The sequence below is a fragment of the Eulemur rufifrons genome, chromosome 2 (genome assembly GCF_041146395.1).
Source record: "Eulemur rufifrons isolate Redbay chromosome 2, OSU_ERuf_1, whole genome shotgun sequence".
Lineage (NCBI taxonomy): Eukaryota > Metazoa > Chordata > Mammalia > Primates > Lemuridae > Eulemur > Eulemur rufifrons.
The window spans coordinates 83,434,987-83,462,159 of NC_090984.1; the positions used below are offsets into that span (position 1 = coordinate 83,434,987).

At 36.4% G+C, this 27,173-nt stretch overlaps 1 protein-coding gene across 12 annotated transcripts in view; it reads right to left on the reverse strand.

The window, feature by feature from the left end:
• The window catches only part of ERO1A (endoplasmic reticulum oxidoreductase 1 alpha), a 46,928-nt gene extending 20,582 nt beyond the window's left edge, over positions 1-26,346 (reverse strand). For 7 of the 12 annotated variants that reach the window (XM_069464918.1, XM_069464904.1, XM_069464899.1 and 4 more), the window contains exons 1-6: positions 25,831-26,346; positions 14,353-14,472; positions 13,482-13,565; positions 8,558-8,596; positions 2,062-2,138; positions 1,543-1,616 (exon numbers count right to left, since the gene is read on the reverse strand). In XM_069464918.1, the coding sequence (XP_069321019.1) occupies positions 1,543-1,616; positions 2,062-2,138; positions 8,558-8,596; positions 13,482-13,565; positions 14,353-14,472; positions 25,831-25,944 (508 nt within the window). In that variant the 5' untranslated portion in view covers positions 25,945-26,346. Of the gene's footprint in view, positions 1-1,542; positions 1,617-2,061; positions 2,139-8,557; positions 8,597-13,481; positions 13,566-14,352; positions 14,473-25,821 lie in introns of all 12 variants that reach the window. The other 5 variants (XM_069464914.1, XM_069464911.1, XM_069464916.1 and 2 more) reach the window with 5 other exon arrangements.
• Positions 26,347-27,173: the final 827 nt, after the last annotated feature.

Here is a 27,173-nt window from a genome sequence, read left to right on the forward strand (position 1 = left end):
TTTGGAATTGAAAACTTTTCAGATTTGACAAAGGTAATACAGTTTATCCAACATATATTGAATATTACTCCAGCAGGGCCTGAGGCAGCAAACTTTAATAAAACATAAATATTTCTGCAGTGAAATACATGAATATTCACACTAAATGAGTCTGTGCTAAACTTAGGGGGCAAATGTTCATTTTTCAGAATTTTCAGATTTTAGAATTATAAATAAGGGATTACAGATATGTACATGCCAAAACACAGTCATGGTCTCCATTAAGGAAAGCTCCCTCCCCAAAAGAAGCCACAGAATTAAAAATACATACTTTCTCTTTTTCTTTCTCTTTTATGGAGATTGCAAGTTTCATCTTTTTTGCTTGTAATTAAAATAATCTGTATTATTCTTTTCACTAATTTTTTGAAAGATCATTAATCCACTACAAAAGACCCATAGAAGAATACCAAAACTTAATTTGATTTGATTATGTTTAGCTAATTAAGAGGCTAACAATTCAACTTAGAAAATCGGAGATACTAGAAAAAGAATGAGAATATGCATAAATCTTGATCAAAGAGTTTTAATGGATTCCAGGGCTCCTAAATTTAACAGCACCTGCACTCTGCCTTAGCTTTAGATGTCACAGACACTACTCATGGCTTAATATTCTCTTCTCCAAAAGCAACACGGACCAACACTAAGGAAAATATATAACAATCCAACAGCAATATAACAGAAGCAGGTTTGTGTAATCCCTACATTATAGCTATTTATGTAAAATATGTGTGTATACAAAATTATATAAACTACTAGATATACAGAACTATAAAACAAGAGGTTAATTTTTTTCCAGAAACTTGAGTTTTCTTTTTAAGGGTTTTTTATTGTGGTAAAATATATATAACAAAATTTACCAGTTTAATCATATTTAAGTGTACTATTAAGTGGCACTAATGACATTCACAATGTTATACAACCCTTACCACTATCTGTTTCTAAAACTTTTTCATCACGCCAAACAAAAACTCCGTAACCATTTGGCAATAACGTCCTGATCACCTCCAATCTCTGGTAACCTTGAATCTACTTTCTGTCTGTATGAATTTGTCTGTTCTAGATATTTCATGTAAGTGGAATCATATAATATTTGCCCTTTTGTGCCTGGTTTCCTTCACTTAGCATGTTTTTGAAGGTTCATCCATGTTATAGCAAATATCAGAACTTCATTCCTTTTTATGGCTGAACAGTATTCCACTGTATGTAGATACCACATTTTGTTCATCCATTCATCTTGTGATGGACAAAAGGGTTGTTTCTACCTTTGGGCTAGTGTGAACAATGTTGTAATGAACACTGGTGTACCAGTACCTCTTTGAGTCCCTGTCTTTAATTCTTTTGGGTATATACCTAGGAATGGAACTGTTAGGTCATATGGCAATTCTATATTTAGCTTTTTGAAGTACCGCCGAACTATTAGAAACTGAGTTTTTAAAAAATAATTTAAACATTTTTTCTTAGGTATAATTTCAAACATAATGCATGCATAAAAAAATGTTATACCATCAGCTTCACAGAAGTTGTCTGAAGAATCATCATGTTTGGTCCACTGAAGAACAGCCTTCTGTGTCTCCTCACTTCAAACAAGAAAATAATGTTACTTTTTTTTAAGTTAACATGTGACATTAAAAAAACATAAAGGCCAGGCGCGGTGGCTCACGCCTGTAATCCTAGCACTCTAGGAGGCCGAGGCAGGAGGATCGCTCAAGGTCAGGAGTTTGAGACCAGCCTGAGCAAGAGCGAGACCCCGTCTCTACTAAAAATAGAAAGAAATTATATGGACAGCTAAAAATATATAGAGAAAAAATTAGCCAGGCATGGTGGCGCATGCCTGTAGTCCCAGCTACTCGGGAGGCTGAGGCAGTAGGATCGCTTGAGCCCAGGAGTTTGAGGTTGCTGTGAGCTAGGCTGACTCCACGGCACTCTAGCCCGGGCAACAGAGTGAGACTCTGTCTCAAAAAAACAAATAAATAAATAAATAAATAAACCATAGAATATGCTGGGAAAAAAACAAAATCAAACCTCAGAGATTCATCCACTGCTCCAAGTCGTTCAGCTTGTTCACATTCTTCAAGGAGATTATTGGCTTCTTCAGAATACTAAAATGAAAAAGGGAATAAATAGCATATAATTTATTGTATTTTTAAAACTTTTTTTTTAAATTGGGAGTTATTTAGGTTTTTTTTTTACCTGGCACCATCACCTTGGCATCAAAACTTAAAAAAAAAAAAAAAAAAGAACAAAAAAAACTAAGCTCTCACATTCCTCCTGAAGCCAAAAAATAAGTAAAGGGCTTTGCCTCGTGTTTTTGTTGGAGAACATAATTTACTATTATGTTCACAAAATAAAGAATATAGTTCTAATAACTAATTACTAAAATGTCCACTAAAAAAATCTTCAAGGCATAAGGAAGTCATGAGGCAAACAGTCAAGAGACATTGTCCCACTTTTCTCATGACTTAACTGTGAGCATCAGTATTCTCTTCCATAAAATAAGTGGTTGGACTAGATCACATGTGCCTAAGGTCTACCACATGCCATAATTCTAACACCCTGGAACCTACCAAGTCTTATAAAAAGTATTCCAACATCTTTAGGTTTTTAAAATATCTGTTTTAACAACCACATTTCTTCTCAATGTCTAGTCACTTTATATATATATATTCTACTAGATCTGCACATGGCACCGGGGAAGCGAGTGTGGTTCAGGGGATCTCACAACACATCAGTCATCACCATCAGACAGCTGGAAGACAACACTGGAATCAGCAGGCCACAAATTCACTCAACAAGTATTTACTAAGTGCCTAATATGGCCATATTGTTAAGATGACCATACAAATGACTGTCCAAACTAGGACACTAAAATAATTGAACACTAAAATAACTGAAATCATATAATTTTTAAACGGAATACTAAAATAAATAAAATGATATAATTTTTTGAAATATTTGTTGAATAACTTTATTTCATTATATTGGTTGGCATATATGATAGCTCAATCAAAAACTATTTTCAGGCCGGGCGCAGTGGCTCACACCTGTAATCCTAGCACTCTGGGAGGCCGAGGCGGGCGGATTGTTTGAGCTCAGGAGTTTGAGACCAGCCTGAGCAAGAGCGAGACCCTGTCTCTACTAAAAATAGAAAGAAATTATCTGGACAGCTAAAAATATATATAGAAAAATTAGCCAGGCATGGTGGCACATGCCTGTAGTCCCAGCTACTCGGGAGGCTGAGGCAGAAGGATCGCTTGAGCCCAGGAGTTTGAGGTTGCTGTGAGCTAGGCTGACGCCATGGCACTCTAGCCTGGGCAACAGAGTGAGACTCTGTCTCAAAAAAAAAAAAAAAACTATTTTCAAAAATAAAATTCTTTCATACATAATTAAGTATTAAAGGGTAAAGGGATATGATGTATTCAACCAATAATCAAATGACTCAGAAAATAATATGTATACAGAAAAAGCATGATAAAACAAAGGTGGCAAAATAAGAAAACTTAGTGAATCTGCAGGACTGTACAAAATGTCTTTATACTACTGTTGCAACTTTTCTGTAAATTGAAACTTATTTCAAAATAAAAAGTTAAAAATACATATCAAAAATGAACAAAACTTGTTCAAAAAATAACATATACCTATGTATACTAAAACAAAAATTTTAAAAACTTATTGTGATTATCTGATTAAAAAATAAGCTAAACAAAAAAAACTATTCTTATTTAATAATTTAATCTTAATAATATAATCTCATCTTAATATGATATAAAATAATTTAACATTAATCTCATTTATTACTCTTAAAAATTAATCTTCAATAATTTAATAGTTCCTATATGATAATTTAATCAGCTTCTTGGTCACATCTGTCTCGATACTATGTCATTGGCATTTTCCTGAAGAACATTTTTCCAAATGTTATTTTTAATTTTTCATAAAATTGCCCATAATCTTTTTCAAGTTAATTTTATAGTTAATCAATTTACAGATCTTTTTCAAAGTTACATTTTATGGTTAATCAATTTGAAATTATCAATACCTTCAAACTGACTCTTCTCTGCAGACATGTTTTAATTGAGAAAATATTCTCTCTGGAGGTAAAGTACATTTCTTCAATAAATATTTTAAGAGAAAACTCATCAAATAAGTTGACTCTTTTTTATTTTAAATGTTTTGCCAAATTTAGATACTACAAAACTGCAAACTTTCTCAATTTCATTCCATTTCAGTTCAGAATATAAATGTTATCAAATTAAAAGCAAGAGTTCTATCAAAAGGAGATTCTTCCCACAAGTAAATATACTCTAAAACATAATTACAAAATTTCAGAATTAAATTCAATAACATTTGAGCTTTCCTCATTTAATGTGTTCAATTCCTCCCTAGTTTGTGTAGGAATAAATTTCAAGGTCTTTTTGTTTACAAGCCTTGTTACAATAATCGCAATTTAGTAAACCTTCAAAAGCTGAAATTTATTTTTTTCTTTATGCATTCCATTCATCGATACTTTGAATAAAATATTTTCCACTGATTTTGAACAAACTACAATCAAAATTTAGAGGGTTCATGTATTAAAAGCTAGTTAACACCACTGAGAGACCCTTGGTTTGTTTTACAAAATAGTTTTTCAAAGGCTCAAACATTTACAAAATCTGATTGATAAAGAACAGCAAAGAAAGTACTACCAAAAACCATAACAAAGTAAATACTTTTTTAAGCATCAGCTGCATCTCAAAAATTTCATGATCATTACTTAGTGTGTATATAAATATATATATTTTGACAATTAACACTTCTAATTGGTAAAATATCACAGCTCATTTGGACACAATTATAAATTATGTGTATACCTTAATTACAAACACATTTCTGCTCCACAGATTTCTTGATTTAAAAAGGACATTGTCTTTACGTAGGACATTGTTTTTTATCAAAATTTGTATCTGTATTAACAAAAAACAAATATTTTATCTTCAATTTTGAACTCTGAACTCAATTTAAACTAGCATTCGCAACAGTGATAAATGTTTTCCTTCAACAGAATGAACTTCCAAAACTTTTACTTTGAGTCCATCAATGGAATGAAAAAAATCAATTTTTGAAATTAAATTATTTTCCATTTGAAACAGTTGATGATGACATCATTTAACTATGTACAAAGTTCTTTTGCCATTGGAGCCAACAAGGCAATAGCTATGACTTCACCCTTTGATGTTTTGTGTCTGTACAAGAAAACATGGAGTCAAAAATGAACTAAATTAGTTTACAATCTATGATGGAAAAGGTTCAGAACAGTGGTTGCCTCAAAGGAAGGAGTGGAAATTGACTGGGACAGCCTATGAGGGGACTTTCTAGGGTAGTGATAACCTTCTATATCTCGGTAGAAGCATAGGTTACACAGGTATATGCATTTGTCAATATTCAGCAAATGCACACTTAAGATTTGTGCATTTTATTGTATGTTAATTTTATAAAAAGTATATACAAATACTAGACTGTAGATAATGATATAGTTCATTATATATATCCATATAGTTAATGACATACATTTAGGAGGAGATATACTAATGCCTGCAATTTACTTTGAAATGCATCCAAAAAATAAGATGTTCTGATGGATGGCTAAAAGGATGGACAGATGGATATGTTGTAAAGTAAGTTTATTAAAACGTTAATGGTAGAATCTAGCTGATGGGTATTAAAAGTGTTCATAGGAAAATTCCTTTAACTCTGCTATATGTTTAAAAATTTTCATAATAAAATATTGGGAAAAATTAATTTAGAACAGTCATTTAGTCTAAATGAAAAATCACACATCCCAGAATGATATGTAAATGTACTCTCTGCAGCTGCACATGTTGAATTGTGTCTTTAGACAGTCTTCTTAAAATAACCACTGACTTACAAAGTAGACACTGAGGCTTTTACCATCAGATTTGTGTCTTCTGGTTTTCATATAGTCAGTGATATTTCTATGGCCCTTATGGATAGTGAATGATGATCTTTTGTACGAGTTACATATCATGATGAACTGCCATGAGAAATGGAAATTCAATACTTTATTTTTCATGATGCACTTCCTTTTTCCTTTTTTAGTTATTTCAGCCAAAAGGATTCATTGGAAAATAAAAAAATCATTACCATACAGTAAAATAACTATACAGTTGTCAATTTATACTAACTACTAAAGGATAAAACCACTGTAGCAAGACTATTCTCCCTAAGCAGGATTGCTTAGCCTATATTTCCCATATATATTTCTCATAAGCCAAATCTACAATTTCCCTGGCCAGTCAAAAGACAGCCTGGAAGCTTAGGGCACACTGCCATGTGACACAAGTCATAGCATAAATGGCTGAGTCAATAACTCCAAGAGACCAACATGGGCAGCAGTGTCCAACACTTCTCCCCCTGTACCTCCCACTTCCCAAGACTATAAGGAGGTAGGTATCCCTAGCCATTTGTGTCTGAGTATAATTATTTTTATCAGCAGGCACCTAGTATATTGTCCTTGAAAGACAGTGTTAGTTTCTTTGAATCTGGAAAATCAGAAGAAGAAGGACAAGTTCTTATTGGCCATCTTTGTGTTAAAATGAGAACTCTTTTTAGGATATATACCTATAAAATATAAGAAAGAAGACAACAGAGGAAGATAGAAATACAAAGTATTTTATCTACTAAATCCATCACAACTTATTTTAATCCAGTTGTCAATAATATTTTATTTAAAAGTAAGAAAGTCAGAAAAAATGATAAATCAGACAGGATGTCAGGATAACAGGTATAAACCAGTTCTGTCCCAGGCAAACCTAGACATATGGTCACTCTATTTATTCTTGTTACTTTATAAGGGTTTTGGCTTTTTCTCCAAGAGAAATGGGACACATAGGATAAACAGGAGAAATATAATCTCATTTAAAAAAAAATTCACTCTGGCTGCTGTCTTAAGAACAGACTATATAGGAAGATTGCTTGATGCCAAGAGTTTAAGACTAGCCTGGGCAACATGGTGAAACCCTCTAAAACAAATTAAAAAAAAAAAAAAAATAGCCAGGTGTGGTGGTGTGTACCTGTAGTCCCAGCTACTTAGGAGGCGGGAGGATCGCTTGAGCCCAGGCATTTGAGGCTACAGTGAGCTATGATGAGGCCACTGCACTCTAGCCAGGGTGACAGAGCAAGACTCTATCTCAAAAAACAAAAATCCAAAGTGTAAAATAAATACCCGTAAGTCCATACTGACATAAATAAATAAATGACTGAGTAAGTAAATGGAGGGAGAAGACACAAATCTCCCATACTGGAGAATTCCAAACAACTTATGTAATGATTCAACTTTCAAGGAGGTGGAGAATAACTCCACACTCCTTAAACGTAAACACCACATAGTGACTCTCTTCCAAAGAGTACAGTGTGGAACGGGGGGGGGGGGGGGGGGGGAGTAAATCTGCAGTGGTGAAACCTGACAAAAGCACCTCAGCCAGGTGAAACAGGTATAAATGTCAACAGTGACAAGTCACGTTGATAGTGATGTGATGAAAATGGCACTTTACCTCTGTGGTCTTCCTCCCAAAACACATAATCCCAGCCTAATCATGAGAAAAACATCAGACAAATCCCAATTGAGGGACATTCTTCAAAACACCCGACCGGTACTCCTCAAAAACGCCTTATCAAAAACAAAGTAAGTCTGGGAACCCGTCCCAGCCAAGAGGAGCCTAAGGAGACTTGACTACTAAGTATAGCATGGTACCCTGGGTGGGACCCTGGAACAGAAAAAGGATATTAGGTAAAGATGTTTTAAATCTGAATAAAGTATGGGCTTTAGTGACAGAGCATTAATATTGGTTTATTAATTGTAACAAATGTACCGTACTCATGTAAGATGTTAATGAGAGGGGAAACTGGGTGTGGGATATACGGGAACTCTGAACCATCTTCACAATTTTTCTACAAATATAAAACTGGTATAAACTCAAGAGTTCATTTAGAAAAAGAAAGAGAGATATAAGAGACACATCAACCAAATTCAATGTGTGGAACATATTTGAATCCTGTTTCAAAGTAACTATTAAGGTCTTTATGAAACAGTCAGAGAAATATGAACCCTGACTGTGGGGTTTTGTTCTGAGTATCTTTTTGTCTTAGAGTTGTATATGAATTATGTAGAAACAAAATGATTTATCTGATATTGGCTTTAAAATAAGTGGGAGAATGAGGTGGGAGGTACTGATGAAGCAAGACTGACCCCACATTGATCACTGCTGAAGCTGGCTGATGGGTATGTGTTTTGGTTTTTTTGGGGGGAGGAAGGTTTTCCCTACTTTTATTCTTGATACATTCCATAATAAAACGTTATACAAAAAGAAACAAATAAAACAAACTGGAGCCATTGAGTACAAATACCTCTAAAGGGGTTTCAATGTAAAGGCAAGCAAAGAAACAGGGTAGTGGGTGGCAGGGAACATGGGTTTTTGAGTTTTTCATTAAGACACTAGACAGGTCAATAAGTGCACGTACATACCTTGTAGCTCGCAGACTTAATTCCATCAGGAACTTCATCCTGAAAAAGAAAAAAAAATGTTTTCAGATGACATTTATTCTATCTTCTGAAAAAATATGTTTATGATTTTTGAGAAAAATTCATAAAACAAATTATTGAAGTTGGATTGTTTTTTAATAGAATAGCTAGCTAGTATTTTATACTATTTCTTAAAAGTAAATAAAAATTCAACAAATTATCTTATGAATTGGTGATCATATATTACATATATTACAGCATAGAAATATAAAAATAGTCACTCAGCGATTATTCCTGTTGATGTTCAAATTGTCCCATATTTGGCCACTAGAATATCCACTAAGTGCTCACTTGATATTAACACCTGTGTCTTTTTGATATTACTCCAGTGGTTCTTAGTAGGATTTTTTGTTTTCTGTGATGACAAGATATTCCAGGTTCATCTTGTATATTTCTTCCTCCACTCTCTGAATCAACCATATTTTAAGGAGCCCTAGTTCTTTTCAGAGGAAAGTGGTACTGGTTTTCAGTTGTGTCAGCCACTCACTTCAACTACAGGAACTATCTGCCTGTCCTTGAAGTGATACTCTGAGTAGATAATGACACATCAGAACTCTGTAAATTGTAGGACACTATTCCAATGCCAGGTATACTCCTGAAATAGATTACACCTGCCCAAAGGGAACGACCCACACAGATCATCACTTTATTGTATATCCTCCTAAACTTTGAACTAGGTCAATGTATATTCTTTTTCTGTGGCTAGACATTTAGATGGTTTCTAATTTTTTCATATAACAATGCCAAATATATAGATTAATATCAGCAGAGTGGACATCTTAACAATATCCAGTACTGCTTTACAGACATCTTTGAACATTTATCCAATTATTTTATTAAGTGAAAGACATCCCTAGTAGAACTGCTAGGTCAAAGGATATGTACCTTTTTAAATTTTTTGATACATTTGCCAAATTGACCTCCAAAAAGACAACCACCAGAGGGCTCATTTCTTATTCCCAGACTAGTAACAGGTATTGTTACTCTTTTTCACATTGGCCAATTAATAATGAAGGTGAAAGAACTTTGTTTTGATTAATTATAAAGGGAATAAATGTCTGGCCTTTCAGTTGATAGACAGATTCCAGCCTCTACAGGCAGACCATCTGCCTCATTCAAATCTTCTCTGGAATCAGGGTGCAAATTGACGGATATGGTTTTTTCAAGTGCCAAGTACGAAAAAGAGAACTTCAATCTTATTTCTATCAGTTCAGGTGAAGTAGTCAGTTAACTGTGCTAACCTTGGACATATATTAGATTAAGAAAGAACTGTTTACTGTTTTAGATGTAACAATGGCACTGTTGTCATCAAGTAATGTCCCTTCTTTCAGATGCACACTAAAGTATTAATATATATTAATAACAGTAAGATGTCAAGATGTTGGTAATGCACAATATAAATGCTAGGTATGAAAGTAGATTATTTAGGCTGAAGCAAGTATTCCAAAGTACTTGAAATGATCTTTACATATTGACTGCCACACTTGAAAAAAATTTTTTTTCTGTGGGGCCATGGTGTTTTATTACAAAAATAGAATAAAAACTTCAAAAACAAAAAGATCCTTTCTAATGTAATGAAAACTTTGTTATTTTTTATTGTTTTCTGTGCATGAGTTATATGCAATTAAATGGTCAATATTAATTTTAACAATAAGAACATCAAGAAGTAAGATCTTCACAAACCAACTGCAGGGTTTTGCCCAAGGGACCATCCATCAGGTAACATGTATGCTATAGCATGGCAGCATGAGTTGCCTGCAGTTGCATATGCTTCATGAGGCCCCGGGCTCAAAACTAGTGCGAGTTAAATACAACTCACATGGCAGTTAATCACTCTGATTCTGGTACATCACCCTATTAGGAACTATTAGAACTGAGCCCAGGCTTGTCCTAAGAGGAATGTAAACGGTGCATCCCCTCATTATCACATGCAGTGGAGTCTCTCCCACCTGCCCCCTGCTCTCACGGTGTGTAAACTTCAGTACTTCTCTATTATTGGGCTATCCCACATGTACTGAAAGGCTCAGATAGTGTTTCTCTCCGCTACTAAACCACAAGCTCCTAAAGGGCAGAGCTTATCTTGTATGCCCAGGTCCTGGCACATAACAGGCCCTCGCAAAATAGTCATCATTGAACCAAATTACATTTAATTGCTACTTGATCTGACTTTACCAGTCCCTCTCCATCTCCTCCATCTTCCACTCCCCACTCCCCACAATACTGGCCTAATCCTGTCACTTCTCTGCTGAGCTTATATAAATATATATGTATATATATTTATAAACTAAGAATATTTTTAGGTGGATAAACATGTTCCAATAATCTTTTAAAGAAAAAGCCACCTCTCCATGGTAACATCCATTCAGGGAAAAAAGAGTATTGGCATAAAAGGCACCCAGTACTGCAGAAGCTGAAATAACTAGACCGTGTCTCAATTTCTCAGGACAAATTCAATGGCTAGGTCAATTTCGCCTGATTGATTCTTTTTTAGTATTTCTATGTATTCAAATCAAATAAATATATCTTTTAGCATTTCTTAAATGCTGAAATTGGTTGTTTTCTCCAGAATATACAATAAAATACATATCATCCATCAGTCTGCCAACCTGGGATTCAATAAGCTATCTTTTATGCTAAATATCTTTCAGGTTTTCTGTCCCCTCCAATCTTCTTTTCAAAGTGGCATCATCGGCCGGGCGCAGTGGCTCACGCCTGTAATCCTAGCACTCTGGGAGGCCGAGGCGGGCGGATTGTTTGAGCTCAGGAGTTTGAGACCAGCCTGAGCAAGAGCGAGATCCCGTCTCTACTAAAAATAGAAAGACATTATATGGACAACTAAAAATCTATATAGAAAAAATTAGCCGGGCATGGTGGCGCATGCCTGTAGTCCCAGCTACTCGGGAGGCTGAGGCAGTAGGATCGCTTAAGCCGAGGAGTCTGAGGTTGCTGTGAGCTAAGCTGATGCCATGGCACTCACTCTAGCCTGGGCAACAAAGTGAGACTCTGTCTCAACAAAAAAAAAAAAAAAAAAAAGACAAAGTGGCATCATCTAGCTCTATACTTCATTAATAACAATCAGAAATAATTGCTATTTCAAGATAAGGTTCAACTTCACAATAATTGTGAAACTATTTATATTTTTCCTGACTAAGGTTAATAAAAAGCCCATTTAATGCACAAGAGCAATTAAATGCCTTTATTAAGTATCTATTATATTTTAGCATTTTTGCTAAGTCATATAAATAAGATATTGGTAAATTTTAAATGTTTCCAACTAATTTTTTCTATTACTGAATTATAAATGCAAAAACTTGTAAAATAAAAATGCTTAAGTTGTAAATATCACTTTAATGATATGCTCATGCTTTTATAGTAGTAACAAGGTGTTTCATAAATTAATCCTTGAAGTTTCCAAAAGGTCCGTCTATGAAGATTAATATAACTAAAAAGATACTTCTCATTCTCATGATAAAACATTCATGAAAATATTTTACATTTGTCATAATTCTACATGCTAGATAGATCTATGCAGCAATATTCACATGTGTAAAAATGAACCGCTGAAAACTACAATACTACTTCACAGCTATTAGGATGGCTATTATACTGTCCAAAAAACAGAAAACAACAGTATTGTCAGGAATATAGAGAAACTGGAACTCTTGTACACTCCTGGTAGGAATGTAAACTGGCACAGCCACCGTGGAAGACAGTATGGCAGATCCTCAAAACAATTAAACATAGAATTCCCTTATGATCCAGCAATTCCACTTCTAAATATATGCCCAAAAGAAATAAAAGGACTCAAACAGATATGTGTACACCCACATTCATAGCAGCATTATTCACAATAGCCAAAAGGTGGAAACAACTCAAAAGTCCATCAACAGATGAATGGTTAAACACAATAGAGTACAGGCATACAGTGGAATATTATTATTCAGCCTTAAAAAGGAATAGAATTCTGATACATGCTACAACATGTATCGGCTTAGAAACATCATACTAAATGCGATAAACCAGATACAAACGGACAAATTTTTGTCATCCACAGCTATTTTTTGAGAAGGACAAATATTACATAATTCCCCTCATATGAGGTACCTAGAATAGTCAAATTCATAGAGAAAGAGTGTAGAATGGTGGTTGCCCAGGAACTGGAAGGATGAGGAAATGAGGAGTTATTGTTTAACAGGCACAGTTTCAGTTTGGGAGGATGAAAAGTTCTGGAGATGGATGGTGGTGATGGTTGCACTAGTTGTACAATGTGAATGTACTTAATGCCACTAAACTGTATACTTAAAAAAGGTTAAAATGGTAAATTTTATGTTATATATATTTTACCATAATAAAGTAAAATGAAAATATGTACTTTTAAAGGGAAAAAATGGCTTCATTTGAAAAAAATCTCTTTTAGAAGACTTCAAATTTTAATGCTCTGAGAATTCCTAAGCAACACCAGGTGTTGCATCTCCTTCCTACCCCAAGAAATCCAAAGAAAAAATGCATCTAAAAAAGGGGAAGGGATTTTGTTCATATCTCCATTAATTTCATTTTATTATGCTATATACATAGCTTTGTTCAGGTAAGATGTAAAAAGAAAAAAAAAAAATCAAGCCAAAAGAACTACTATTAATCTGCCTAATAAGCCAATGGATTATATGAATCACAAAATTTTAATTCTATTATTATGAAAGCAGTATAATTCAAGATAGGGTTTATATTTGTAAGTTTGAGTTTTTAATATGTAAATAATGTTATATTAAAACTAAGGATTGCAATATTACTTTAGTTACATTGGCCTTCTTTTAAAAGCTGTAAAAGATGAAAAAATGTAACCGTTTTTAAATGTATACATGGTTCTTACAGATTGACAAGGTTTGACAGCACAATCCCTTCTTCCACACTGGCTGATATCATTCCAGAAAGGACATGGCCTCTTCAGGTTTACCTGTAAAATAATAATAGGAAAAAGTTATAAAAATAAGAACTTTGAAATTATAATTGAAAAATATGAATTATGGTGCCATAACCTAGTCTTATTATGAGCTGCAATTATTCTATTTCATCTATTACCTGTTGTCAAGTTCCAGTGATTATATAAATGTGTAGCTAGTGCAAGTAAATTGGTAGACTTGGTTAGAAAGGCAGGGATTGCTGCTCACCAGAACCTGAACAGACAGCAGTTAGGAGCCAAAGTAGCTCGGATCATCACTGCTCGACTCATATTCTTTTTAAGCAAGAACAAGTTAACAGAGAACAGTTAGAAAATTATGAACTAAAACTACAACTAAATACTCCAATGATTAGGTTTTCTAAACTTTTCCAGTAGATATTTCAAGCTAAAATACCACAACTGACTTGTTAAAATAATACATGTCAGAATAAAGTCATGCTTCTTCTCAGATATATTTATTTTAATTAATTTAACTCAATCTGATGTTTTAGAAAATTACAATCTCACCATTTCGATAACATTATAATGGTTTCTTTTCTAACTTCCATTTAACCAACTAGTTTCTAACTCTAGAGTACAAAACTCAGCCATTAAAATTAAGAGGATCCAATATGTGGTTTCAGAACCACATGGTTCACTCTTATGAACTGAATTTTCTTAATAAAGCCTATATGGATTTTAAATAAGAACCACGATTTTGAAGTTTGGAAATTCTTAAGAAAATGTTATTATCTACTTAAACATTAAGTATTCTTATACAAAAGGTTAAAATTAAAAATACCTTATAATATCTAAAGTAGTCACTTTCAAGAAGTTTTTGTAGTCTTGGGAAAAGCCTGTAGTTATTAAATCTATCAATGGTTTCAACATCACAGGTACAATCATCCAAGTAACCGCTAACCTGTTATAAAAAAAAAAATGAAATATTAAGTTGAAATGTCCTAGATGCAACAGGGTTCTTTTCCCTCTCACAGTTTTTATGAAATAGCCCCCTAATTCAACCAACCTTTATCTTCCCTCTCCCCCATAATTTCCTGAGATGAAGTATGACAATAAATTAATAATACTATTACTCTTACGTGTAGGAATTACCTGCATTACCTAGAATAACGTGGCAGAAACTCTTGTAGGGTATGCTGAGCTCATGATTACACACACACACACACACACACACGCGCACATGCACACGCACACACACACAGAGTTGGTTACCTGGCAGCCATTTATTAATATTTTGTAACCCTGCCCTCTAGGCCAAACTGATCCAACCAAGGGTGGGCCTCTGACCCAAACCAGGTCATGGTGTCCTCTCCAGAAATCTGGAGTTGAGACGTAGAGGGAGAGATGTGTCTACTTATGGCTAGAGATGTAAACAGGTAAACTCAGACCACATTGTAATAAGTGAACTGAGGAGCACATTAGCCAGTTGGCAGAGAGAAGAAAGAATTTTAAAACTACACAAAGAAGCAGTGAGAGAAAGAGAGAGAAAGCGAGATGATGCACTACTTGGATACCTTACGGGTTTCCAGCTCCTGCTTCCCCGTCTTTCCTGAAGCCCAGTTCCACTCCCACCCTTAGCTTTCCTGAGACTCTATAGTCTTATAATTCAGTTGTCTCTGTCTTTCCTTTAATTTCCCATAGGATGTGTAGATCAGAGACAAGCTTGGTGAATGTATAAAAAGAAGTGATACTGAATTTATAAAAGAAACAATAATTCATAAGGATCTAACAACTCTCAATTATTGGGCCATAATAATTTCTTATAGGTTTAGAATGGTGCTCAGAATTACTTATCATTAGCAACACTGAAATAGGCAGACTGACCTCAAAGCCAATTCTGATTTTCAAATGCTTAAAAATGATACCTTAACTATAGTTATTAAATAAAACTATTAAATGCACCTATACTAGGATACATTGGGAAATCATAATCAATGCTATCAGTTATGAAACTAAAAAAAAAATTTTTTTTTGAGATAGGGCGTCACTTTGTTGCCCAGGCATGAGGGCAGTGGCATGATTATAGCTCACTGCAACTTCAAACTCCTGGGCTCAAGCAATCCTCCTGCCTCACCCTCCCAAGTAGCTGGAACTACAGGCACATGGCACCATGCCCGGCTAATTTTTCTATTTTTTGTAGCAATGAAGTCTCAATATATTGCTCAGGCTGGTTCTGAACTCCTGACCTCAAGCAATCCTCCCACCTCAGCCTCTCAAAGTCCTAGGATTACATGCGTGAGTCATTGCGACTGACCGAAACTAAAATTCTTAAATGTTTATTTGAGTTAGGCAAACTTCTAATAGAATTAAACAATGTTTTAAGTAGCCAATATTAATACATCATGATTTAAAAAAACTTAAAAATGTTAACAAAATACAGCACAGCATGCTACAGAAAAGAGATCTTTACCATACTCTCGTCTGAGTAGTTGCATTGTAAACTACTTTGGATTATATTTTAGGGAGACCTATTGCCTACAAAAAATAATTTAAAATTCTACTGTAAGAATGCAAATAAACAATACGTAATTGAAATACTTAAGATGTTTTTCCTTTGGAATATATAAAATTCTATACTACCTATTAATTTGAGAACATCATAAAACAGTAATAAAAATTGTTCACCTAGATAAGGATACTTTTAATGATAACAGCAATATTCATGAGGGACTTTTTACTGATTTTCCTAGTCTTATTTGTTTTGGACTAACTAATTCAGTTTCTGATCTACATATTTTGTCATGTAATAACTATTTTCATTTCATATACAAATTTGTCCTTGTTTCCTACTAAAAAGTCTCTGAGCACACAATAATCTTAGAGTCCTAATTTTGGATACCAAAAACACAAAAGTGCTTCTAACCTAGATGGTTCGATTTTTCACACCTTCTTTTGAACTTTAAAAGCAGAATTTCCATGAATAAAAAAGAGCTACTGTTTCTCCCCTTTGAAACAATCATACAAGGATTAACAGACACAGAGACTGCAAAGGCCAAAGGGACACAAGCAAATTAGAGACATTAAGTTACGAAAGAAAACAAACACACAGAACAGGAAGAGTTCAAAGCAATCCATTTTTCCCCCTGAGGAATTCATTTTTAAGGTAAAAATATATCTTCAAGACTCTGCTCAGCATCATCTCTTTTGGGAAGCTGTCCCTCAGGTCTCCTCACCACCTGCTGGGTTAAGTGCCTCTCCTATGTGCTCTCAGGACACCACACACACAACTACGAAAGATTTACAGTACCTCACAGTATTGAATGTATCTATTTCCCTCCTGCCCACTAAAGTGTAAAATCCTTGAGAGCAAAACCATGTTTGTTCATCTTTGTATTCCCAGTACTTAGCACTGTACTTCCAGACAGCACATAGTAGATGCTCAATAATTATTTGTTTTATGGTGGGTGGATGAATGAATGGATGCTGTCCACTGTCACTCTTCACTGGAGACCAGCACCACACTGTTTCATTATACCTTTGTGCTACCATGTCACCTATGGTGTGCTCAGTGCCCCAGAGGACACAGCACAGGAAGCAGGAACATGCTCGCAATAGCAAGTAAAGCAAGCAGTAGGGGTGAATAACCCTTTGCATCCATCCAACTGTCTACCTTGCTGTATCATATTACGAAGGAAACTCTAAGAAGCCCCAAACCAGGAAGAAACGCAAAATCCTCCAGAGCAGAGGTATATAGCCAAAAGACCTCAAAGGGAGAGAAGGCTGGACAAATGTAGAATTAAAAATCTTCTGCCCCTTACCTTAGACATGGATTAGGAGGTTCCTCAACTACAACCTCAGGTAGCAGGGCCACTGAGGAAATACAATAAAGATGGCAGGGGTTTCAATAGATGGAGAAAGCCCAGCAAAGGAAAACAGGAAGATACCTGGAAAGCAAAGTTATCTGACAGGTCGTATAAGCCCTCCAACAGGCAACAGAACCTGATCCCTGGAAGGAAGTCTGGCAGGTATGATCCCAGGCCCCATTCTAGAAACTAAAGAACAAGACATTTTACTGGAATAAAAGTCTCAGGAAAGGGTTAAGGTAGAAATACAGTTAAATAGACCCAGGACAGGATCTTGGAAATAAAGCAGAATCCTATTACCTAAACTAAGACCAGAAGACAGGTGCCAACCTGTAACAAGGATGACTTGACGCTATGCTTCAGGATGTGCTAAGGCCACTTAAATAACTACTACACTATTTCCCGAAGTGAAACAGAGCTCTGACCCCACCACAAGAATCTGAATTTTTTTAAAAATGCACCCTACTCACCCTCCAAAGTGATGGATATATGCTAAAATTTGAAGCTCACTGCTGTAGGCTTCAAGTAATAACCAGCCTTGGATAGGGAGCCGGTTTAATAGGTGGAGATTAAAAAACCCTGGTTGAGGGATGGTAGATATGAGGACCAAGGTAGGCCTGACACCCTGACACATCACCCAGCTTAAAGTCCTAGTCTCTTAAAAGTTGGAAAGCCTTTGAAGGCCTTCTACTGCCACCTCCCAAGGAAAACAGCAACGCCCTCTATGTGCACCCCTCAAGGAGGAGGCACTGTTTAACAATGGTTAGCATGCAGCCCCTGGGGTCAGACCTTCTTAGGTTTGAATCCCATCTACTTACTAGTTTTTGACCCTACCCAAGTTATTTAACCTCTCTAGGCCTCAGTTGCTCATATTAATATAAAATAATAATAGTTCTCATCTCAAAGATCTGATAAAGATCAAATAATACAAAGTAAATATTCAGTAAATGTTAATCATAATTACCCTACTTCGGCTGAAATGCTCCCAGGGAAAAGGATCTTAATATTCCCCAAAGCAGCCCACATTTTCATAAGGAATAAGAAAAAAATAGGCCATGTTTACCATTAAAAATTTCGAAAAATTTGACATCTGAAGCCCCAGTAGAACAAAGAAATAAACAACCAAATGTTAGCTGTGGAAGAGGCCCCAATTACTTTCTCCACTGACTGTGGTTGATTTGACTAAATGCAAAAAAGCAAGAGAAAAAAAAATTACACTGGACTGCTTGTTTACTATTCTCTGGCCAGAGGCAGCCTTCAATGTGCAATGAAACACAAAACAAAAAACACTTTCTAAATAGTTTTCTTGGGTACCAACAAACTCTAGCCCTCCCTATCATACATTATCATTTTACTTTTTCACTCAAAGAACTGTAAGAATACATTCCTGGGCCAGGCACAGGAGTTCACACCTGTAATCCTAGCAGTCTGGGAGGCTGAGGCAGAAGAATTGCTTGAGGTCAGGAGTTCAAGACCAGCCTGACCAAGAGCAAGACCCTGTCTCTACTAAAAATAGAAAAATTAGCCAGGCATGGGGGCACATGCCTATAGTCCCAGCTACTTGGGAGGCTGAGTCAGGAGGATCACTTGAGCCCAGACATTTGAGGTTGCAGTGAGCTCTGATGACACCACTGCACTCTAGCTGGGCAACAGAGAGAGACTGTCTCAAAAAAAAAAAAAAAAAAAAAAGAATACGTTCCTCATACACATTTTGTATGATTACCTTTTAAAAGTGCTCAAAATATCAATTAGGAAAGAGAAAGATTTATTTAAAAGGCATCCAAATAGAAAATAAAGAAGTAAAATTGTCTCTGCAGATGATATGATCCTATATGGATAGAAAACCCAAAAGACTCCACCCCAAAAACTGTTAGAATTAATAAACAAAATCAGTAAAGTTGCAGGATACAAAAGCAACATACAAAAATCAGTTGCATTTCTGTACACTAATAACAAACTATCTAAAAAAGAAATTAACAACACAATCCTATTTACAATAGCATCAGAAAGAATAAAATACTTAGGAATAATTTAACCAATGAGATGAAAGATCTATACATTGAAAACTACTATAAAATATTGATGCAAGACATTGAAGAAAACACAAATAAATGGAAAGATATCCCATATTCACTGATTGGGAGAATTAATGTTGTTAAAATATCCATACTACCCAAAAGGATCTATAGATTCAATGCAAACTCTATCAAAATTCCAATGGCATTTTTCACAGAAATAGATGAAAAAAATCCTAAAATTTGTATTAAACTACAAAAGACTCCACATAGCTAAAGCAATCTTGAACAAGAAGAACAAACCTGGGAGCAGCATACTTCCTGATTTCAACTTATATTACAAAACCGCAGTAATCAAAACAGTATGGTACCGGCACAGAAACAGACACATAGATCAATGGAACATAATACAAAGCCCAAAAATAAACCCATATATATATGGTCAACTAATCTTTGACAAACACGCCAAGACCACACAATGGGAAAGGACAACCTCTTCAATAAATAATAGTGAGAAATGTGGATATCCACACGCAAAAAAAAAAAAATGAAACTGGATCTTTATCTTACACCATACATAAAAATCAACTCAAAATGGATTACAGACTTAAATTTAATACCTGAGGCCATGAAACTCCTAGAAGACACAGGGGAAAAGCTCCATGGTATTAGTCTTGGCAATGATTTTTTGGATATGATACCAAAAGCATAGGCTACAAAAGCAAAAATAAATAAGTGGGACTATATGCAACTAAAATGTTTCTGCAGAGCAAAAGAAACAATCAAAGTGAAAACGCAACCTACAAAGTGGGATAAAATATTTGAAAACCATCTATCTGATAAGGGGTTAATATTCCAAAGTATATAAGGAACTCATACAACTCAATAGCAAAAAAACAAATAACCCAATTTAAAAATGGGCAAAGGACCTGAATAGCCATTTTTCCAAGGATGTATACAAATGGGCAACAGGTATATGAAAAGGTGCTCAACATCACTAATCATCAGGGAAATGCAAATTAAAACCTCACACCTAAGATGTCTATTATCAAAAAGTCAAAAGATAACAAGTGTTGGCCCCATGGGGTGGCTCACGCCTATAATCCTAACACTCTGGGTGGCGGAGGTGGGAGGATCGCTCGAGGTCAGGAGTTCGAGACCAGCCTGAGCAAGAGCGAGACCCCCGTCTCTACTAAAATAGAAAGAAATGATCTGGACAGCTAAAAATATATATAGAAAAAAATTAGCTGGGCATGTTGGCACATGCCTGTAGTCCCAGCTACTCGGAAGGCTGAGGCAGGAGGATTGCTTGAGCCCAGGAGTTTGAGGTTGCTGTGAGCTAGGCTAATGCCACGGCACTCTAGCCTGGGCAACAGAGCGAGACTCTGTCTCAAAAAAAAAAAAAAAAGATAACAAGTGTTGAAAATCATGTAGAGAAAAGGGAACCTTTACACATTGTTGGTGGGAATGTAAATTGGTACAGCCATTATAGAAAACAGTATAAAGATGCTTTAAAAGAAAAAAAAAAAACTATCACATGGTGCAGCAATCCCACTTCTGGGTATACATCCAAAGGAAATAAAATCAATATCTCAAAAAAATATATGTACTCCCATGTTCGTTGCATCGTTATTCATAATACCTAAGATATGGAAGCAATCTAAGTGTTCCTTGAAGGATAAATGAATAAAGAAAAGGGCCAGGCGCGGTGGCTCACGCCTGTAATCCTAGCACTCTGGGAGGCTGAGGCGGGTGGATTGCTCAAGGTCAGGAGTTTGAGACCAGCCTGACCAACAGTGAGACTCCGCCTCTACTAAAAATAGAAAGAAATTATCTGGCCAACTAAAATATATATTAAAAAAAAAAAATTAGCCGGGCATGGTGGCACGTCTGTAGTCCCAGCTACCCGGGAGGCTGAGGCAGTAGGATCGCTTAAGCCCAGGAGTTTGAGCTTGCTGTGAGCTAGGCTGATGCCACGGCACTCACTCTAGCCCGGGCAACAAAGCGAGACTCTGTCTAAAAAAAAAAAAAAATGAATAAAGAAAAGGTGATACACACACACACACACACACACACACGCACGTGTGCACTTGAATATTATTCAGCCTTTAAAAAGAAGGAAATCCTACAATTTGTGACAATATGGATGAAGCTGGAGGACATTATGCTAAGTGAAATAAGCCAGATACAGAAAGACAAATACTGCTTGATCTCTGATCTCACTTTTATGTGGAATTTTAAAAAGTGGAACTCATAGAAACAGAAAGTAGACCAAGGGTGGGGGATGGGGAAAATGGGGAAATGTTGCTACAAACTTTCAGCTATAAGATGAGTAAGTTCTGGAGACTTAATGTACCGCACAGTGATTATACTAAATAATAATACATTGTATACCTGAAATTTGATTATAGTAAATAATAAACATTGTATACCTGAAATTTGCTAAGAGAGTAGATCTTAAATATTCTCACCACACATATACACAAAAAGGTACCTAGGTAAGGTGATGACTATGTTAATTAGCTTGATTGTGGCATTCATTTCCCAATGTATATCAAAACACCACATTGTATACCTTAAAATTTTTTACTTGTCAGTTATACAGCAATAAAGCTGAGGGGAGATAAATAAATATATAAATGTGCTCAAAGTGTGATTTATTTGGCTAAGAACTTTAGGTGTATTCAACTTTATGGTGTTTTGTGACCATAAAAAAAAAAGCACATGAAAATTATTCATTCATTGACAGAAGTACACTGGGACAACTCTGTCAACGAAAGCAGGGAAATACCAAAGATCCTACACCAGACACCAGGCACCACTCTAAGGACATGGAATGCTAAGAGCTACTTCTGCTTTAAAGTCTTAGTTTTGCTAAAATTTTAAATTGTGGTCAAATGACTGAAAGAACCACAACCACCACAAGAATGTTTATTCCACACACTTTATTCAGAAAAGCCCTAGAATGTAGCAGGCACTCAGAGTCAGTGGACATCTTTCCAGTATAACCTGTTTCAAAGATCCCTCTGACCAGGTTTTAATCCCGGACTTATTTCTACCCACCACCCAACATATCATCAGGTGTCTCTCCCCCAAGGTCCAGCCACTAGGGCTAACAATTAAAATCATTTTCTAAATTGATCTAACAAGACACTTGACAGTTTAAATCTAAAATACATGTCCGCAGAATATCTAAAATGCACTCCAAAATAAAAATAATCCTTTTTTAGAGTAGCCATTTGGATTATCTGAGCTATTCCCCTTTCATTAGCCCAACAGAGACTTACTGCGCTCAAATAAGTGGATCTCCGTATTACCAGCACTAGCTATATTAAGATTGATAAAACATTTTGAGTACATAGGAGTTTACAGACTTGTTTCTAATTAACTTAAATGAAAAAGATGTCCATACTGCCTCCATATCTGGGCTTCAATAGTTCTTCTGAGGTTATTTCTTTAAAATACATCCTGGGATTTCATGAATTGGGCTCTTAAGTTCTATTACATTCATTCTCTCTAACGTGGTACACAATGGGGCAGTAATTGTCAACAAGAAATAAGAAACTGAAAGGTCTTCATGTACTGCAAGCCCATACCTATCACAACCAATACTACAAAAACTATTTTGGTTTAAAGAAAGGGCAGGTCCCAATTATAGAGTTGTTTACACAAATGAGACGTGTTAACTTCATAGACTTATATGCCCAAAGTGGGAAAACAACCCAATTTTCTGTGAAAATTTTAAAAATTAAAAAATTTTTTAAATAGAATAATTTTCTAACAATCAGGGCTTGTATATGAGGTTGTATACAAGGATTGTACATAACATTATAGAAGGTTATATGCAAGGATTTACAAGACCCAGGCAATTAATCACTATTTTGAGCAATTCACACTGAAGCACTATTATCAAAGGAACTTGCAATATACAATGAAAATAGTTTTGAAAATCTGATGTTAAGTAACAGGCATATGTCGCAACTGACCACATTCAAAGACTCATTTGGAGCTGTCAACCCATCTGAAAGATCAATTCCAGAAAACATGCAAATGGCTTGCTAAGCAGAATATACCCCTGCTGGCATAGTGGCCATATCTTGTACTGTAATGTCCCTAACAGTTACTGAGCACCAATTATGTACCAGGCTCAATACTCAGTGGTGTCAGATCATTTTTTAATTCATTTTTTGATCTCACAAAACTTGTTCAGAGTAGGCCTCAACAAATGTGTGTTGAATTTAATCTGATTTACTTGTAGAGCTCTATACATTTTACTTCAGTGACTTTCTAAGGTCGAGTAACTAACTACATGCTTGCTCTGGCTCAAATCAGAGCTGATACTCTGTGTAGTGAACCCCTACTGCCAGGCACCCACACCATAGCATGATAAGGGGTGGTGATGTGGTAACCCAAGGCAGAAGTGGTAAGAGGGACAAGCAACAGGAAGGAAGAAAAGATAACACTATTAACAAAACAGAATCAATAGGACTTTGCAGCTCACTGGATATTGTAAATAGAGAAGATTTTAACTTGTATCTCCAAACATTAGGTGAAAATTTAGTTTTTAATTTAGTTTCTAGCAAAATTTATTAACTTATTTTTTTAAGTGCTTAGGATCTGTGCCTTCCACCAATCCCCAATGAACATTACTCACTAAACTGTAAGCTCTTCAGGGCAGGGATCATGCCACAGTTTTTTCTGTATCCCAAACAGATCAATGTATACAGTGGATATAAATGTTTGTTGAATGAATAATTTGCACCATTCATCTCCCCTTATCTTTTCTTTCTCCATTTTATTCTTCTCTCTCTCATTCTGTTTCTCTGTTGCCATATGCTGTGTCTATTCTTCTCTGCATGTCTATTCATCACTGTCACCTCTCCCCTCTCCTCCCCAGGACAGCAGCCCTTCCATTACTGCCACAATAGAACATGTACTTTCTTTCATTTATTGAACTGGAATTGACGATCTCTGTTCTCAAATGTATTTAAGTAGACCACTTTAAATTTCTCTTAAAGTTTTTCTTTTTAACTATGTGACCCTCAATTTACTATTTTTTAAAGATGACTCTGAAAAGAAAAACTGTCACTCGATCTAAAAGGAAAAGAAAGTGGCCTAACAGATTTTTGTGTTGGAGAAGTATTTAAATTTGAGGATATTGTGAAAGAAGAAAAAAGCTTAACGACTAATCAGAAAAAACAGAAAATAAATGTAAAAAGTTAAAAGTTCCCCAATTTTAAGCAGATCTCTAATAAGGTTATTAAAGGAAAATGTGAAATTTGAAGAGCTCAACGTGTACTTTTATTCCATTACCTAAATCTCTAGAATGTAGTTGAAAATGTTACATTGGATATCTTCTTTCAGTACTGAAGACCTTATATTAAAATAACTTATTTCTACCTTACTTATTTTTTAAATGTTTGAATTTTGTGTTATATTTGTACTCAGAAAAAAAATGACCCTTGTTCCTTTTAAGTACTTACTTGTGTGTCTTTTGCAATCAATGAAGGTAAAGAAGTTTTCAATCTCTTAGTTGTAAAACAGCAATTTTCCTTAAACTCCCCTTACAGGTTTCTAGGTAACACTCACTTCAACTCCCAAATCACTCAACAAAACATCAAAATTCAAGAATTTAAAGCAGTAAAAGAGATGACATCTCTTCCTTTCATAATATTTAAAGTGCTTCTTTCCTCTATGAGATAGTATCATGCCCCTGCACATGTTAGTTCTGATCATAAATTAATAGCAAAATCCACTTAGAAGGAATAATTTGGTTGCACACTCCTTAATTTTGTATAAAATATAATTTTTATCAACAGAAGTCAACCAAAATTTGACTTTAACATGAGTAATAATATCCAAATATCATACTGAGGATACTGGAAACCTATAAGTGTCTTTGAATTTTTTGCTCAAGAAACCCACATTTGTTACAGAAGAAAATGATCATAATAAGTTTGTAACCAAACCTGTGTATTGAAGAGTAAGGATCATCCTCCCAATTCAGACCAGCTGAATAGATGTCATGATAAGAGAATCTCATTACATTCAGGAAAAAGAAAGCACACACAGAACGAGGGGTCATAGGGCAACTGCAGTCCCAAAGACACTTGGAAGTTGAGCTTAGACACAGAAAAGCCCCCACGTAGCCATTCTGCCGACTGACAAGGAAATCTGAGTAGTAGCCCCCCTACAAAAGCCTGTCTTAGCCAGAAAGGCTGGCGAAGGCAGCCAGCACAGGCACTGTGTACAGAAGCTTCTGGTCGTTACAAGTTAGAAAGATCCACGTTCTGTGAAAATAGCAAATAAGGCGTGCGTTGTACACTGTGCACAGCGGTCTCATTCCGGGCAGGAAGAGATGCAAAGACGCACCCCCAGCCCCTCACCTGCCTGGGCGCGTCGGGTGCCGGCACCCGCAGCACGGAAACGCACATCCCTCACCTGGCAGAAGCACCTCTGCGCCGCTGTCTCCGAGGACTGTTGACCGCCGTGTCCCGAGCTGAGCAGCCACACGGCGCCCAAGAGGCCGATCAGGAAGCCCCAGCCACGGCCCATAGCCGCTCTAGCCGCTCGTCGCCCCGCGCCTTGGAGTTCCCAGTACTCGGGCGCTGCCGTGCGCCCTCAGATGAAGCCCGCGCGGGCCGCCCCCCGGCGGCGCCCCACCCTCGGGCCGCCTCCCAGGCCCGCCCTCGGCTGCTCTGCCTCTCAGCGGTCGCCACCTCCCGGTGGAGCCTGCGGACGTGCCACGGCGCCCGCGCCGGCAGCGCGGGGCCTCCGGCCGGCTTCCTTCTCGGCGCGTGAGGCTGACGCACGAACCCGCTTCCCGGCTCGGCCGCGCCCGCCCTCGGCTCCCTTGCACCTCCAGCCTGGACGCTCGACCCGGCGCGCAAGCCCCGAGACTCCGCGCGGGGGTTGGGGTCCTTCCGCTCCAGAGCGAGAGCGAAAGCTGGAGGGGCCTGTGTTTTCCTGTGGGGCCCCGCCCCACCCCGTTCACTCCCGGCCAATCCTTCCGTGTCTCAATGCGAGGAAATCAACCCGTAAGAATTACGTGTCCATAGTGTTCCTGGCAGTCTTAAAGCTGAAAGGGACATTGGAGATCATCTAGACCAGGGCTGCGTATGTAATATAGATTTTCTAGTAGCCACATCAGAAGAGCAAAAAGAAACAGGTGAAATTTATTTTAATAATACATTTTATTTAACCCAATATGTGCAAAATATAATTTCACACTGTAATCAATATTAAATCTATTCATATTTTACCCTCGCTCTCTTTTTTATTCTTTTTTTAGTCTTGGAAATCCAGTGTGTATTTTATACGAACTAGGCACATTTCATAGTCAAATGTGGCTGGCAAGTGCCGACTGTATTAAACAGGGCCAATAGAGACCACCCTCTCTTTGCATAGCAGTAAACAGGCCCAGAGAGGTGAGATGATGGATTGGGATTGAGTTTGGGATGGCAAGGATTGGAAGCTGGGTAGTGATAGAGCCAGGTCCTCTGATTCCCAGTCCTGGTCTTTTAACATTCAGCCATGGGACGAGTCTATCAGCTTTGTTTTTGTTTTTGTTTTTTAAGAAGAAAATTTCAAGGTGAAACTGGAAGTTTTCCAACATCTTGCACATTGCAAGTTAAGTATTTCAAATTATCTCTTTTTTTTTTTTTTTTTTTTTTTTTTTTTTTGAGACAGAGTCTCACCCTGTTGCCCAGGCTAGAGTGAGTGCCGTGGCGTCAGCCTAGCTCACAGCAACCTCAAACTCCTGAGCTCAAGCGATCCTCCTGTCT